Source organism: Pteronotus mesoamericanus, unplaced genomic scaffold (assembly GCF_021234165.1).
Source record: "Pteronotus mesoamericanus isolate MK-2021 breed Mesoamerican mustached bat unplaced genomic scaffold, CSHL_Meso_final scaffold_533, whole genome shotgun sequence".
Lineage (NCBI taxonomy): Eukaryota > Metazoa > Chordata > Mammalia > Chiroptera > Mormoopidae > Pteronotus > Pteronotus mesoamericanus.
This window is the reverse complement of record NW_026555320.1, coordinates 1,768,088-1,784,848: the sequence shown is the minus strand read 5'-3', so window position 1 is coordinate 1,784,848 and position 16,761 is coordinate 1,768,088. Positions and strand designations below refer to the sequence as shown.

General features: G+C 54.2%; 1 protein-coding gene across 1 annotated transcript in view; it reads right to left on the bottom strand.

Moving 5' to 3' along the window:
• CDCP1 (CUB domain containing protein 1) overlaps positions 1-16,214 on the bottom strand; it is a 38,195-nt gene extending 21,981 nt beyond the window's left edge. The window contains exon 1 of the mRNA XM_054594592.1: positions 16,133-16,214. Within this exon, the coding sequence (XP_054450567.1) occupies positions 16,133-16,214 (82 nt within the window). The remainder of the gene's footprint in view (positions 1-16,132) is intronic.
• Between the last annotated feature and the right edge of the window lie 547 nt (positions 16,215-16,761).

Sequence of the window (16,761 nt, the reverse complement as noted above, 5' to 3'; positions counted from 1 at the left end):
ATCAAACTGACGACCTTTTGCTTTGTGGGACGGCACCCAACCCACCAAGCCACACGGGTCAGGGCCCTGGGTCTACTTTTAACACCTGACCACGCTGCTCCGTTCTGACTTTGAGATGGCCAGCCCAGCCCGTTGTCCGGCCCAGCCACAGTTCGTATCTCTCTCAGTCCCTGAGACCAGAGAACCTCGTGGCATAATCCCCACCTGCCTTGCAGCTCCCAGAGCGAGGAAACGCGAAGCTAAAGGCACGTGCACCACAGCCGGGTATGACCATCTCTGAAGCAGGAGGAGACGACTGACACTATGGCCTGTTTCCTGGGGTCCCAGACAATGACACATCACCCACAGGACTGTCATTTTCAACTCTCCCCGGACAGTGAAAAGATAATGACTCAACCACGCACAGACCCGAAATCTGGACTCCCCTCTCCCGCCCGCCGCCACTTGCACTGCACTCCGGAAGGACGTCTTTCACTCTTACGAAAGTAGCAGACAGATCCCCGCCGCGTGAGTAAAATAACGAACTCATTTGATCACAAATGCTTGGGTTTGAGAAGGACATTTGCTTGTGCACCTTCCCTTTTCTCCACTCACCACCATTGATCATACCCTGAAATCAGAAATCCCAGCACTGCGGCATAATCCTCAGCCCTCCTGCCGCCCCCCCACCCGCCGCCCGCCCGGCCGGGCCATGCCACCCCCAGCGGGGCGGCAGGGCCCAAGGGAGCGCTCGAGACGTGTACTGTCATTTAAAGAAAATGGGAGAGTGTTTTCTTCTTCACCAGCTCTTTCTTGGTCTCCCCAGGAACTTGGTATTGCATTGCTGTGCTATTTCGGAAGATCTACCACCCAAGTTCACAGAAAGCCGGCCAAGTTCACAGAGCTCCGCACTCCACTGTGGTGCTGAGGTCTCACCGGCCTAAAGAACCTGGGAGCATTCAGAACGTGCGGGGGCGCCACCCTTGGGCCCATGAGTCACAGCTCCTCCTCACTCTCCTGCCTCCGACCTCTCCTTATTAGGGCACCTTTACCAGCTTCTGCCTCACCAGCAGCTTTTCTGGGGGGAATTCCCAATCGTTTTAATCGCCATTCATTAATCACCATTCATTAATCCCTCTATCACAGGATGCTATACAAACGCCCTGTTCTTTCTTCTCCCTGCCATTCGATTTTCTTTTCGAGGGAAAAAGACACAGGGAAGGGGGCGGGGCTGGGGGGGTGCGGATTGCAACAGATAAACCTGAGGAAGTTATTTGCTCCCAGATTTGTTAAATAGTTTAAAAGATGGACAAATGTGATTTAAATTTTCCTGGATGGGGTCGGACCAGCTGCTTCAAAGCTGGGTGTGGTCCCCTGGGATGCTCGGGACCCAGTCGCTCTGTCCAGTGGAGGGGAACGGAGCGGCTCTGGGCCGGGCACCAGGCACCGCCTGGGCAGCAGGAGCCATGCATACGAAGGCTAACGAACGGTGCCCTGGAGGAGCCCCCGGGACGCAGAGGGAGACAGGCGCAGGCGCCGGTGGCGTAAGCAGCATAGGCAGGCGTAGGCACCATAATCGTGAATCAGCCGGGCTGATCCGGCGCAGCCAGCGTGGGATCGGGTTCCAAAGCGAGCCCATGAGGGAAGTCACTTGGACCAACACACCCCCATCCTCTCTTGAAAAGGTGCAACACTGCAGACCAACCTCCCTCTCCAACAAGTTCACCAGTAGCGACTGGATGTGCTCCGCTGTGGAGCAGATCCCTGCCTCTCCAACCGAGCACCAGATAAAATAAATACACTGTGGATGTTCCCTTCGGGCATGGGATGCTCACATCATGGGAGCCCGCGGAAGTGACACGGGCAGAAGAGTAGGTGATTCACCCTTCCTTCCACCTCACCTCCACCTGGTGGGGACACTCATGCCAATTACATGATTTCTCCTGCCTTGATCACCTGCAGGAGCAACTGCCGACTTCATGTCAGTTGAATGCTCATTTGTCTGTCTGTCTGTCTTACCAGCCCCCACCTGAGAGCAATCTGAAGGCACCAAGAAGGCTCAAGGTTCTCTGAAGACCTTCAGGATCAGCTATTAACACTCTGGGGGCAGTGGTCAGGGAAGGCTTCAGGGAGAAGGCATGACCGAAGGCGGGTCTTGGAATATGAACAGGAGCTTGTCAGCCAGGCATCGAGCCCGGGGCATCAGGGGGGATTTTAGGTGGAGGGAACAGCAGATGCAAAGACACAGGGGCATGAAGAACATGGCTTCCCCGGAAAGTGCAGGGAGTTCGTTTAGGCAGGAAGCCAAGGAAAGATTGGGTAGAGGAGGCTGCAGATGGAGGCCAGGCCAGGCTGGTGGGAAGGCTTGGTTACTGGCCCCAGAGTTCAGGCTTCACCCTGTGGGACCAGCGTATCTTAGCTGCTCCGCGTGGTGATGAAGGGCTTTGGTTCTAGAACCTGGCTGCCTGGGGTAATTCCTGGCTCTACCACACGCCAGCTGCATCCCCTTGGGCAAACCCCTTAATTTCTCTGTCCCTCAATTTATTCATCTGCAAATTGCTGTAGGGACTATAAGCCCTAAAGCACTTAGAACAGTACCGGCAGTCAATCGATGTTAGTTTCCGTTGAGATTACAAACGCTCGCAGGTCACGTCTACTAATACGAGTGACAGGACACAGGTATGAGGCAGGGAAGCATTGGGAGAGGCAGCCTGGCTCTCAGTCTGAAGGCCAGAGCCCTGGCTGTCTGGACGGGGGACAGTGAGACACGCACGGCACTTAGGGACAGAGTCTAAGGAGCTGCACCTACTGTCGGGCTTGTGCCAGTTTGGTGCCTCCTTAAATTGTCCACGTCTTCCCTGCCCCGTCCTGGGCCCACTCACTAACTGGTGAAGCCCTTCTCTATGCGGTGACTCCTGTGACTTCAGCACCCCTTTGAGGCTCACAGAAGGGCCCTCCCTTCCCGTTGCTGAGCTCAGGAGGCAGCAGGGATCTTCTGGTCTGACCTTAGCGCCCCGCCCTCTCTGCTCCCCAGGAAGCGCAGGCATGGAAGCTGCCAAGCCTGCGCCAAATCAACCAGCAACGCAGAGGGAGTGCGCGGAGTTGCTGGCTGACCCCAGGGCTGGGCGGCACCACCAACATCGTCAATCCATTTAACGGGGCCTGCTGTGGGGAAGGGGTGCCAGGCCATGGCACCGCCAGCCTCGGGGTCTTACTGGGGCAGTGGCCTGGGGCAGCAAGACCTGCCGGCAGCAGAGGAACAACTGGCTGAGCCACCCTACATCCAGTTGGCATTGACTTGGCCAGGTCTATTCACAGACTGGTAAATGGAAGCGAACGTCTCACCCATAGCAGGAGGCCCACCCATCTGCCCACCCGCAAAGGATTCCTTTCCTGGGTCCACAGGAAAGAGAACCACCGCTCAAGTCGCTGTTTCAGAACTCCCGGGTCTCTCTCGGGTGAGGGGCCTTTGAAATCTACACACCATATGCACTTCATATGTACATGCCGTTGGTGAGTATTTACAAGTCCCCACAACCCCACAGACATTAATATCAGTATCTAATATTAATCCCCATTCACAGATGAAGACACCAAGGCTCACAGAGGCTAAGGAACCGGTCCAGGCCTAAATGACGAATAAGAGGCGGGGCCGGGCTTTGTGCCCGAGCAGTTTGACCCTGAAGCCCAGCACCTGCCAGACGACCATTCGGCAGAGCTGGCCCTGCCCAAGGAATTCCGCACACAGCCAGGGGTTTTTTGGTGAGGATGGTTTGCTCTCACCAGCAAAGTCGATCATGATGCAATACAACACTTCCCAGCGGATGGCTGGCTATCTGGGGGATCTCCAGGCTATCAAAAGGGACAGATGTTTGTTTGTTTGAAATTGTCAACGGGGCACAGTGCATTAATACAAACCCTTCATTTCAAAATAACATGAAGGTGGAGTCTGAATTTAAACATCAAGTTCCCTGGAATTTAGAGTGCGTTGGGCGTGGTTCTTTTTCTGTGCGTATTTTTGGCAGTGTCTCAGCGCAGGGACCTGAGAGAGAGAAACTGGCACATTTGCCAGGGGTGTGGCCACGGGGGCAGGTGGCTGAGCTGGTGGCACAAGGCGAGCGGCCATGGGTCCAGGAGCAAAGCGCTGGGTGCGAAGGGCCGCTGCCAGGCCTTGGCGGAGCCGCATCGTGGGGCTCCCTTTTCCAGGCCGCCGCCAGTGAGGCGCATGGGCGAAACCGACCTGCGTTTCGAGGAGTCCCCAAGCCCCCATCTTCCGAATGTCCTTCTCCTTTCGTTGGGGTGAGAGACCCACAGTTCCCTTTAAAATAGTTTATTGCTTCCATAGCTCTTAGAGGATCAGAGAGAACATAAAGTTCAAAGAGTTCAACGGAACTCCTAGTTAATCTGACTTCTCAGAACAGGGGACTGTTATGTGCGTCCATTCACTCCTTACCTTCACTCCCCAACCTGTTCAGGACTTAAATTCATAGGCAACGATGCCAGTTCTTTATTTTCTAAAGTAACCAAACGCTCCTCTGCAGGGGATATACTGGCGATCACCTGTCTGCAGCGCTTGGGCTGAGAGTTATTTTTCTGATGCAGTGAAGGGTTTGTTCAGAAACCACCCAAACCCTCCCGGTGTCTCTTCCCTGCCAGGGTCACATACGTGCCACATCAGAGACCCACAGCTACGCTGGGGGCCCTGCCTGGGCCACGGTGTGCAGCAAACGGACACACTCACTTGGAGAGAGAGAGAGAGAGAGAGAGAGAGAGAGAGAGAGAGAGAGAGAGTGTGTGTGTGTGTGTAAGCCCCTTTGGCCATTAGATGGCCAACCCAAGACACAGACTTTAACTCCATATTGAATCAAACTGCGCTGGCTGGAGGGATGGTTTCCAAGAGGACCAGAGAGGTAGCAAAAGCTGCGTCACAACCGACCGGGAAGGCGAGGATTGCAGAATTAAACAAATACAAGTCAGTTTATGGCCCCTGTAAATAATTCACAGTGATACGCTACAATGTCACAGGGCCCATTTAAGTCACTTGAACGTTTTATGCAATGTTTGAAAGGTTCGTTTTGTCAGACCGGGAAGTGCGAGTCGTGAGGGCTGTGAGCGTCTGCGAGGATCGCACTGACGGGGAGAATCGAGGGCAGCTTAGAAGTCCCACGTGTACGTGCGCCCAGGGATAGGCGCAGAGCGGTGGGCCGTGGCGCCCCTTCCCCACTGGCTAAATGTTCAGGGGTTACAGAATTTCCGACGTCTTTAGTGTTCCAGCCTTAGAGGACTTCGGTTAAAGGGCCTCACCTTGCCATCTGAGATTAAATAGTTGTTCAAAGTCTTCTGATAAAAAGCAGGGAGATGATGAAACAAGAAAAAGCTACATGTTGTATGATTCCATTTACATCACGTCGAAGAAGACAACCAATCCATGCTGGTTAAGTGAGCCTCTGGGGGCCAGGTATGAACTGGGGAGGGGTAAGAGGGAAACTTCCGGGGTGCTGGAATGAGATACACAAGCGTATTTGTAAAATGTATCATGTTGTACACTTAAGATCTGTGTACTTATTGTATGCCTCACTAAAACAAATTTTAAAACTCAGGAAAACCGTTGAACTGATATCTGAAACTTTCTCTGACGCTCAACACTCTTGGCCCTCTGGGCAGGCGCCCCACCCTCCCGAGTCAACCATGTGCCCGTGGGGTGCTGGCCTTGGGGTCTCCTGACAAATGACTCAAAGACTCTGTCCTTAGGGACCGAGGTTCTGGCAGAGCCTCACGCTTCCTGCTACACCAACCTGCTGTCCGCCTGCTCCGAAGATGGAGGAGAAAAGCCTGTTGGCTTCTGATTAAGTAAATGGAGCGGAGTCTGGTCTGAAGCCTGAGTGATGTCCCGGGGCGGGTGAGAGGAGGGTCCCTGGGTGTGTCCAGACTTCCTCTGAGCTCAGGGTTACAGTCAGCTACACGAGCACATTGACAAAGCAAGCCCTGAAATCGTAAAGTTGGCTTTGCTTTTGTGTGTCAGGAGGCAGAGGGGGGAGGGTAAAAAAATAAAGCAAAAAAGGAAAAAGCACTTTCTACTACGCATGGGTAAGCCCTGCAAACATTTTTTTTCCTTTTTTTAACTGTAATAAAGTATACAAAACACCACCTTTACCACGGTAGCCATTTTTAAGTGTGTGGTTCATCAAGTACATTCACAATATCGTACGACCAGAACCACCATCCATCTCCAGAACTTTCTCACCTTCCCAAACCAAAGCTCTGTCCCTCCCAAACACTAACTGCCCGTGCCCCCTCCCTCGCCCACCTTGGCCGCCGCTATTCTACTTCCTGCCTCCGCAGAGCCTGGGTACTGTAGGAACCTCATGGAAGTGGGATCGTTCCGTATCCGCCCTTTCGTGTCTCGCTCCTGTCACGCAGCATTCTGTCGGGGTGCTTTGCTTTTAAACCTGGGAATTCATTGCTGATCGTTGATTTGAATAACCACCAAAAACTGAGCTAAACTCCGCAGACGCAAAGTCATACCTACACATACTCATCGCTTTGCGAGAGGGGGAGGAATTGTTCTCTGAACCAAAAACGATGCCAAAAACTAGGAAGTTCACAAGATGGCAAAAGGCTATGAGAAATAAGCAGGAGCATGTCTCTGCAAAGTAAAAATGTGGTCCGATCTGACCACATTCTGGCCACTAGCGCTCAGGGGCACTTGCTTCCTGTCCTTGGCTTCCTTGAATGATGGATTTGGGCTTGGTGACAGGCACGTACAGCCACCTGGAGAATCATCCTGACAGGGCCGCATTCCTTGGCGATTAGGAGCGATATAAAAGAAAACTGTCTTACTTGTCTGAACATCAGCCGTGAGCTGGCTAAACTAAATATAAGTTCAACTTAAAACGGGCTTTTCCAGAAGCTTACACTAGCCCATTGCTACCTTATTATTCATCATCCCTCAAAGGATAATGTGAGAATCAAAAGTCAGGAGGGGGCAGGAAAATGTTCGTTATTAAACCCTCCACCTTGCATTCAAGTCCAGCTGCAGCTTTGAAAACCCACCCCTGAGGCAGCGGGGAGGGGGAGCGGGACAGAAGGTTCTGTTCAGACAGACACATGCTCTGGGGACGTTGGAGTACTGACCTCCATCAGTAAACCTGATGCGCGTGACGCTCCCGCTTCATGAGCACAGGCACTTCGGTCATTCGCTGGGCCACTTGCACAAGCCGCCTTGCCTCCCTGCACCACAGGTGTCTCAACTGTAACATTTGGCCAGATACATGAACTGCGTGGGGGCTTCGACAAGCCTTGCAATGAGACCGTATGTGTAACGCACAGAGAACGGGGCTCTGACGGCCGCCGTCACCACCATCCCTACAGGCGGGACAAAGCTGCGACCGAGTCTCTGAACCGCAATGGCCCGTGCCCTTGGTCCTGCCATCCCCTTGAGTGTGGGGCTGTGAATGAGATGGATGTCCCCTGTGGGGCCCAGGTGGCCTTACCCTGAAGGGCTAAACCCGTTGAGCCCTTAAAAGAGACGGGGCTTTCCCTGGAGAAAGAGATTCAAAAAGTGCGATGAGATTCAACATGAGAAGGATTCTCTGCGGCCAACTCTGAAGACAGAAAGGGCCACAGGACACGGAACATGAGTGGCCTCTAGCTGCTGACCGCGGCCCTGGCTGTCGGCCAGCAGGGGGCGGGGACCTCAGACTTCCAGCCCAGGGAGCTGAGTCCTGCTGCCACCACGGGAGTTTAGGCCAAGACTCCGAGCAGCAGATAAGCGCGCAGCCTGGCCGGCGCCCTGACTGGAGGCTTGTGGGACTGAGCAGAGAACGCCTGCCCGTCCTAGGCCATAGCTCGAGCCACAGCTCGACTTTTGACCTACAGAACTGTCACCTAATGAATGGGTGTTGTTTTAAGTCGCTAAGTTTGTTGACAATTTGGCATGCGGCACGAGAAAATACAGGACTTGGAACCAGATGGAATACCAGGCAGGACCTGCGAAGCTGCTCAAGGAAAGGGGGTTAGAGAAGTAGAAGGTACCGTCTGGCACCCCAGCCTCCGCTTCTGAGCTGAGTTACCACTACGGATGGGGTTATGCCATGCGGACGGCCTGTATGGCAGGGCACACCAATGAGGAGGTCTAAAAACACCGAATTTACTATACAACATTAGTGTCCAGATGCTGGAAGGTGACGGGGAGGAGCAGGTCCAGGAGAAGGTGACGCTGCAGCCGAAAGAGCTCGTGACCGGTCGTCTCACCTAGACCTGCGGGCAGCTCGGACGAAAAGCAGGAATCAGGGAAGGTTTGAAGCCTGGCCTCAAACCCCAAGAGGTGCAGAAGTGTTAGGCGGCAGAGGCGCTGGCTGAGGCTCAAGGCTGGTCGGAGGTGACATCTAGGAAAAATGGCAGTAACTGACCAGCCCCCGTTTGTTCAGTTTCTATCTATCTATTTTCAGATTCACAGCTGGGAAGACGCACAGCTGAGCTTTACACCCAGGACTGCCTGACTCCAAGGCCCACACGTCTGCCGCTTCTCCAAGATCTCTGCCCGCGGGTCCACAGGCTAGGGAGGGGCAGACGGCAGGGAGACTTGTTTGGGCCTCAGGAATGACAGGTCCTGGGCAACCAGGGGTGACATCTGGCCATCCTCTCTGCCATCATCACTGCCTCCTTCACTGCCTTTACTCCTGAGACGGTGGCAGCCGTCTGCACGCTGCCCTTACCTCGTCTGGAGGAGGACCAGGTGCTGCCGCAGCCCGTGCTCCAGCCTTGGGGCACCTGGCAGGCGGGTGGACTGCAGCCTCCGCCCGCGGCAGCCAGGGCGTGAGAGGCAGTGGCCACCTGGGCCCTCCGCCTTCACCAGTGGCAGCTGGTGAAACTGGTCTGGTCTTTGGGGGAGGGAGTGCCTCGTCTACCTTTTTATTTTTTTATGATTTTTATTTACTTATTTTTAGAGGGGAAGGGAGGAAGGGGGATAAACATCAATGTGTGGTTGCCTCTCACGTGCTCCTTACTGGGGACCTGGTCTGCAACCCAGGTATGTGCCCTGACCGGGAATCGAACCCGCGACTCTTTGCTTCGCAGGCCGGCACTCAATCCACTGAGTCACACCAGCCAGGACTCCACCTCCTTCTTCACTGCAAGGGCCCAATCTCTTCATCACTTAGGGGGATGTGATTGGGGGTTGTGGGTGAATCACCATCCTGGGAGCCAGGGTGGCCAACTGGGAATATAGCCTTCTGCGTAAACCTCCTGTTTTAGGGACTAGGGATTAGTACCTTTTATTGTTATTGTTCCTTCCAGCCATCTTAAAGGGGTGTCAACCCACATGACATGGACAATAAGTCTTTTTTTTTTTTAATCCTTACCAAAGGACATTTTTTTTATTGCTTTGAGGGAGAGAGAAGACATCGAACTGATGTGAGAGAGAAGCATGGAGTGGTTGCCTCCCCCTACATGCCTGGACCGGGGGTCGTATGCACCCTGACCCAGGGGTCAGCACCCTGACCAAGGATGTACGTGTCTGGACCGGGGACCGAACCCGCAACCTAGGCACATGCCCCGCCAAGAATTGAACACTCAACCCTTCAGTTACAGGATGACCCTCCAAGCAACTGAGCTACTCAGTAACGAGGATGTAGACTATGTAAGTCTCTGAATGAAGCTCTCTCAGTGACCTCGGTCCCAGTCAATAAAGCGGTCCCTTTGGCCAACCAAGCAGCCTGGGGGTGGGGGAACCAGGTCAGCAAAGGAAGGCTGCACTCCCCAGGAAATCTTTGGGGCAGGCAGACACATGCTTTCCTCACCGGGGGGGACGAGGACAGCCCCGGGAGGTGTTGTGCCAATGAGGAGAGCCATTATGGAATCTGTTACATCAGAGGATGGTTCTTAGGGAAGGTGTTCTGTCCATGAGATCGGCCACATCAGTACACGGAGAAGCAGTACCCCATCCTTTTAAATGGCTGCAGAGCATCCCACAGTTTGGCGGAGCCATACTTTATCTACCCAGGATTCCTTCTCACAACGCTGGGCTGCTGCCACTCTCCAGCAACAGGGCAAGGAGCAGAAGATGCCTATCTAGAGTTTCAAAGTGCCTGTGGGACACGCCTCCCCCTCCCCCCAGGTTCCCGCCTGGAACTTGGATTGCGTTCCCAGAGGCAGCGGCCGAGGAGGCGGAAGATGGGAGTCCGCTGGGCCGTGGCCCGCTTCCGCAAGACATCCAAGCGCCGCTTGCATTTGAAAAATGCCTTCTACGTTCTGACATGTTGAGACCTTTCTCCTTGACAGAGTTGGCCCAAGGCTGAAGTGCCCGCTCAGGCTGCCAGCAACTTTCAGGCCCGTCTGGCAACCCTCCTCCACTCTCAGCGAGGATGAAAGGCCGGGGCCCTGCCAAGCTCCACGGAAGACCCAGCACTGGTTTCACGGCCTGGCCCGTACCAGCCCCGCAGACACCTGCTCAGAAGCCGAGCTGATTCCTCAGAAGCCAGTGGGGTGTTTTCATTCATTTCTCACACAGATATTATAAAAAACTGGTCCGGTCAGTTCCTCAGTAACAGGAAGTGTGTGTATGTGTGTGCGCGCGCGCATGCGCGTGTGTAAGCCATTTGCAAACACTTTATTAGTTTTTTATTTTCCAATTACAGTTGACATACATTATTATATGAGTTTCAGGTGCACAGTGCAGACTTGCAAACAGTTTTTAAAAGCTTGTTCCAGGCTAAGAAAATTTCTTGCCGTTGTTACTCTAACAGCTTCGGTCCTAGAACCTTCGCCCCCCGTCTGCTCAGAAATGCCCGACAGCAGCCGCACTGGGATGGTAACTGGGGCTCGTGGATGGCAGCAGAAGCCTGAAAACAATGGATCCCTGGAGCGGCCTGGTCGCACGGGCCCTGCCCTGGCGGAGGGGTCCGGACCGTCTGCTGTTGAAAATCTCGCTGTTCCGGGGCCCAACTTACATAATCGAAGTAGGAACGACTCCCATTCACGGAGGAATCTGTCTGAGGCCAGACGCTGGGCTGAGTGATTTACGCCTCTTATTTTATTCAGACATCCTGCCACCCACCAGGTGCTGGAGTCCCAGTTTGGTAACTAAGGACGTTGAGTCTTGGGCAGGCTAAGTCACTTGCCCACGTGACTAGTTAGTAAGTGGTGAAGGTAGGATTTGAACCAAGCTTTGCCCAGTTCTACAGCTTGTCAGATGCGGTTGTCTCCAAAAAGCTAGAAGGGAACCGGCATCCCAGAGAGATCTCTGCCCTTCTCCCTCCACCAGTTTGCAGGTGGGAGTCGGAGCCTTCTGGGACGTGTGGCCTGTGGAAATGAAAATGCAGGGGAGGGCAGGAATCCGGAGGCTGAGAGTGACTGAAAGACACCGGGTCTGTGCCTCAGAGATGCTCCAAGACCCAACTGCAGGGTGGTCCTCCAGAGACAGCGCCCACGGCTGCCCGGAGCCTCCAGCAGGACAGCGGCATCCGATCACCCCTCCCTCCAGGCCACTGGCTCGTGGCTTCCTCTCCGTGGCTGGACGCCCATGCACAAGAGCAGAGCGTCTGTCTGGGTGCAGGAGATGCCCCGAGTCCTTCAAACTCAGGGGCTTCACCTCACCACCTCTGCATCCTCTGTGATGTCCTGAAACCCCTCAGCTAAGTATGTGAATTGTTCTCAGATTACGCAAGGCTTTAGCCAAACATCCCCGTCTAGAAGAGCATGATATTCCTGCCTTGGGATCAGTAACAGACGACAAGGTGTCTGTTTGGGGGAAGCCGGCACGTGCCTGGACCTACTCCATCGCAGCCCAGCTCCCTGCTGGACCGGACGGTGTCAAGTGTTGCAGGAGCCTCTCTGTGGCTCCAAGAGTTGTGTGACATCTCACAAGGCCCAGTGGGCAGGCCCCAAAGCAAAAATGACAGCCCAACTTCAGCACTACGTAGCCTGCGGATGTGGGAAGCTAACGAAACTCACTTCTGGAGACTGTTGTGTTTGTTTTTTTTTAGTGTCCCAGACCAAGGCAGCAGGCTGGCACCTCCAACCTTTCTGCAGAAATGGCACAGGTCACCCAGAATGCTTAAGGTTTCTGTCATCTAGGGTAGCAGTGTTCGCACTTCAGTTGAAACTTCAAGCAAGTTACACTGCCGGTGCTCATGGTGCAGTTTTCATTTGTTTTTTTAAAAAGACATTTCCAAATGTGTTATTCAAAGATGTTTACGCTGTGCTGTGAAGCAATAATGGCCCCAGAGTCGTGCCACCGAGCTGCAAGCCTGCGTGGCAGAGTGGACGGCCCCTCCCTGTCCTCATCAGACCAACGAGGCTTTCGGCGGTGCCCTTGGCTTGGGCCGCACTCAGGGGAGAGCTGGTAAGTGCAGATTATTTTTAAAGTAATTATTGTAAATGAAGAAAGAACTTTTAATCTCATAAAAGTTTGTGAAATGCAAACCTGTAAAGCCAATTCTGGTTTTGGACTGTATTTTCTCACCAATTCAGCATTGCCATTTAGAGAAAACCAAACCAAACCAAACCAAACCAAACCAACCGAGCTGGGGGACCGCGGAGCGATGTGACTATCATGGCAGAACAATACAAAGTCCCTGTCATGATCATGAGGGCTGCCAACATCTGCCCTTCACACAGGCGGCCTCTGCTGAGCTACACCGCGAGGCCAGATACATCCAGTGTAACCAATTCCTTCCCATCTCTTCCCCTAAGCTCATGTGAGATCTAGCCAGGAAGACAGCAAGATACCACGACTAGACTCACATTGCACATACACACCCTCTACACCCTGCTTACACTGTTCCACAGGCCGTTCACCACCGTTTTCTGGTTATTCCCTTGAAACCTGCCAGGAGGGGGGCTGCATTCCTGCAAACCCACCTTCAGTCCCCTCTCCTCCCTCCTGGACACACTTAAATGAGCAGAGACTGAGAGATGTGTCCTATGCTGCGAAGACCCCAGGCTCTGGGTGAGGCAGAGGGGAAGACAGAATGCATGGGACGTCGGTGGGACACAGACGCTGCCTATTGGAGACGGGGACCCAGAAAGTGGGCAAAGCCCAGGTCCCTGGCTGCCACCTTACATGAGCAAGAAATAAACAGACACCTGTTGCGTCTGAGCCAGCACATGCATTTGGGTTTGAGTGTTACAGCAGCTTACAGTGTGTTACACCAGCTTACAGTGTGTTACACCAGATTACAGTGTGTTATATAGACTCATCGATGTAAAAAAGTCAGTAAGAACTAATTACTCATCAATGTAAACATGAGAAGCTACCAGAGCCCACGCCTGTCTTCAGTCTCCTTGATACCTAGTGCTCATGGCATTCTGGCCACTTAACTGAAAGTAAATATTTGAAAGGAAATTCAGCGCACTTCCCTCACTTAAAGCCTATGCTTAGTTTCCACTGGACGGAATACAGGAAGCAGTGGGCCGCAGCATGGGGTGGTTAACAGCCTGCTCTCTGAAACGAGACGGCCCAGGTTCGTGATGAAGCCTGGGAGAATCCCTAGAATAGCGGGGGGGCGGGGCAGGGAACCGTCGTTGCCCACGAAACAGCAGCATCTGACTCCAAGTCCTGCAAACCCATGGGGTGCAGGGGAGGGGTGCTCCCCAGGCCTGCCAGGCACGTGCGGCACACACCAGCTGGCAGCTCCCCGTTTGGACGTGAAGAATGATGAACACGCGCCCAGGCGAGGGCGCTCGTCATTTGATGTCTGCTCTCATCTCCGGCCAGAAACAATAGAGGCAAGAATGGGGTCACTGAGCCTGACTCTGGTATCTGGATGGCGCTTGGAAGGATGCTAAGCTGAGGTTTTAATAACTGAATTCCAATGGAACCAGCCCTGCACTCTTGGAAGTAGGGGAGCTGGTCCCGTACCCAACTCACCCAAACACGCCTCAGCAAGAAGCGAACTTCCCTTTACCCTCCAGCTCCGCCAGGTTCATTTTCACTCTGCCAAGTCTATGTAACGAGTGCCAGGGCTCTGTCTGGCTCTCTCCTTCCCTTCAGGGCCAACTCCAGCAGCCTCTCCGAGGCCCAGGTGGGTCAGACCAACCCTGAGACTTCGGCAAAGCAGATGTTTCATAGGCAACTTCTCCAACCTCAAAGGCACAGCCCTCGGAAGTCTGTCATGTGGCCTCACAGGGCCAGTTCGGGAGGCCACAGAAAGGATTTAAGAACGTGAAATGAAAGTGCTGAGGTTTCATCCTATTTGCACACGGAACCATGAGACAGGGTGCCCAGGTTAAGAACTTCCTGGAAGGAGGGGCTCCATTTGAGCTACAGAGACCAAAGGGCAGCCTCTCCAGTCTCCAGGGAGAAATCGGATGCTAATAGAAGCCAGTTCAGAACTGGCTGTCACTGCTGTCATTAGGAATGGCTCGATGAACACCACATTCCTCCTGGGGGAGTTCTCAGCTGTTACCGCAGGCCGCTGGAAACATTTCGAATAATTCCCAGAGCTTCAACCCAGCTCCCAAGTGGGGTGGGCGCACATTTTTCTCACACGTAGCCACTCACACTTTCGTTCTCTAAATTATTTCCTTCTTCTTCTTCTTTTTTTTTTTTTTGCTTTGTAATCGATAAGGTATTTTGCCATTTATAATGTGCAGTTCTTGCCCAAATTTTTGAGGGAAAAATAAAGATGCTTATTATACATGGGAATCACCACTGAAACGTGGGTGCGCATTATACATGGGAGCGCATGATATACGGTAAAATACAGTATATTAAGGAGACGTTCATACATTTAAATTACACTTTATTCTTATTGTAAATTTTTTTATTTATTGACTTGAGAGAGAGAAAGAGAGGCAAGGAAAGAGACAGAGAGAGAAACATAGATTTGTTCTTCCACCTATTTAAGCACTACTGGTTGATTCTGGTATCAAGGCCCCGGATGGAACGCGCAACCCTGGCGCGTCAGGGCCGATGCTCTTATCAACCGAGCCGTCCCGACCAGCGCATAAATTACTCTTTATTCTTAACCTGATTTTTTTTCTTCAAGGGACATCCTGAAAACTCAGTCTTGAATTAAAGTAAAAATGCACACAATGTTTTAAATGACGTCTTTAAATATTCTATCTACCGGGCAGAAAGGAACCAGGAAGCTTTCCTGTCTCGGATTTATAACGACGGCAGTAACCAAAACGCCCAAATTCACCTCACCAGCTCAGTTATATTCCTTAATTTAGAAGTGACCCTAATTTACCTCCCTGCCACATACAAACACCCCTCTTCGGCGCAGCAGAAGGATCATCAACGACCCAGATCGCTTCCGGGACAGCTCTTTACAAACCACAAAACCTGTGCTAGTCTCAGGAAAGGCCTCAAATCAAGTTCTTACAAGAAACCAGGTTATTTATGGTTTAAATAGTCCCAGCGTCCGCGGAACACCTCCTCGAAGGCACAAACAGCTGGCCTGTGCCGGGCCCTCCCCCAACCTGAACAGCTCGAAATTTGGAGAGATCGGGAACGCCTGGCCCCGCCGACCCCTGCAGCAGTCAAGGTCCCCCGCACCAGGTGCGGGGGCGGGGAACCAGGAACCTCCGCGGCGGCCGTTCGCTATCACTTTTTGTTAGTGTTGCTGAACTTCAGGGGAGCGAGAGTGGAGCGCGCGGAGAGGGGAAAAGGTGAACTTCCCTTGGGTTGTCCCAAAGCCAAAACCCTATTTCCTTGAACCTCTCCTTGCTCTGGTAGAGGAGGTGGGGGTGAGAGGGACGGGGAGTGGGGAAAGTTCCCTCCCCACTCCCTGCCTCCCCAGGCGCCCCCCAATAATCCAGCTAAAGCCCCTGCGGGCGCGGCGCGCGACCGCGGCAGGTATCGGGCTCGGCTTCCACGCGCTCTTCTTTCCTTCCCGATCCGCGCCGGGCTCTTGCCCTAGACTGCGGGGCTCCCGGCTCGGGGCCACTCCCACGTGCCGCCGCGACCTGCGCCCAGGGCGAAGTCGCCTGAAATCCAGGAGGGCACGGCCACCGCGCCCGATGTGCCGCGCCCGTAAATCGGGCGGTCCGGGGGACCCTGCGCCGCCCGCGCACCACGACTGCTCGTCCCCGGACCCCAACTCTGTACCCGCTGTCCCCGCCGCCCTTCTTCCCCTCCTCGCCTGGAGCCCACTCGGCGGCCACCTCGGCCCCTCAGCGCCGCGCGCACCCGCAGCCCCGCACTCACCCGCTCCGACCGACAGGCGCGCGGCTCCCAGCAGCAGGATCCCCAGCAGTGGGAGTGTGGCCCCGCAGTTCAGGCCGGCCATGGCTCCGGGGGCCTCGGCCTCGGCGGGGAAAGCGACTGTGGCCCGTGGTTCGGAGCTGCGACCGCAGGCGCGGGCGCCGGAGCCTGGCAGCGGCAACGCTGCGCTCCGCCCTGCCCGGCTCTCTCACCTGCGCGCGGGCGGGCCGGCCGGGGGTTCCGCCCTGCGCCGCGGGAGCCCCAGCTGCCGGGACCTGTCCCGCCCCCTCTCCCCTCCTCCTCTTCCTGCTTCAGCACCCGCCTCTTCAGAGCCCAGGATACTGGAACTTGGCTTCACCTTCTGGGGTCTAGTCCTCTCAAGGTTGAGAGTGATGAGTTTCGTTTGTTTTTTGCTTTGTTTTCCTTTTTGGTCTAAAGCCTTGGTGGTCGCTCTTGGCGGACATTAGTCCGCCTTCCCTTCGCTGTTCAGCAGAGAGGCCACTGTGCCCCCTACTTCCCACGGGAGTATTTACGGATCCCCCAAGCCCCGACTTCCTCCTCCGTGCTCTGTCCTGGGCCACCGGACTGGGGCGGAGCGCACTGGACTCGAAAGCCGGCGCCTCAGCTGCGAG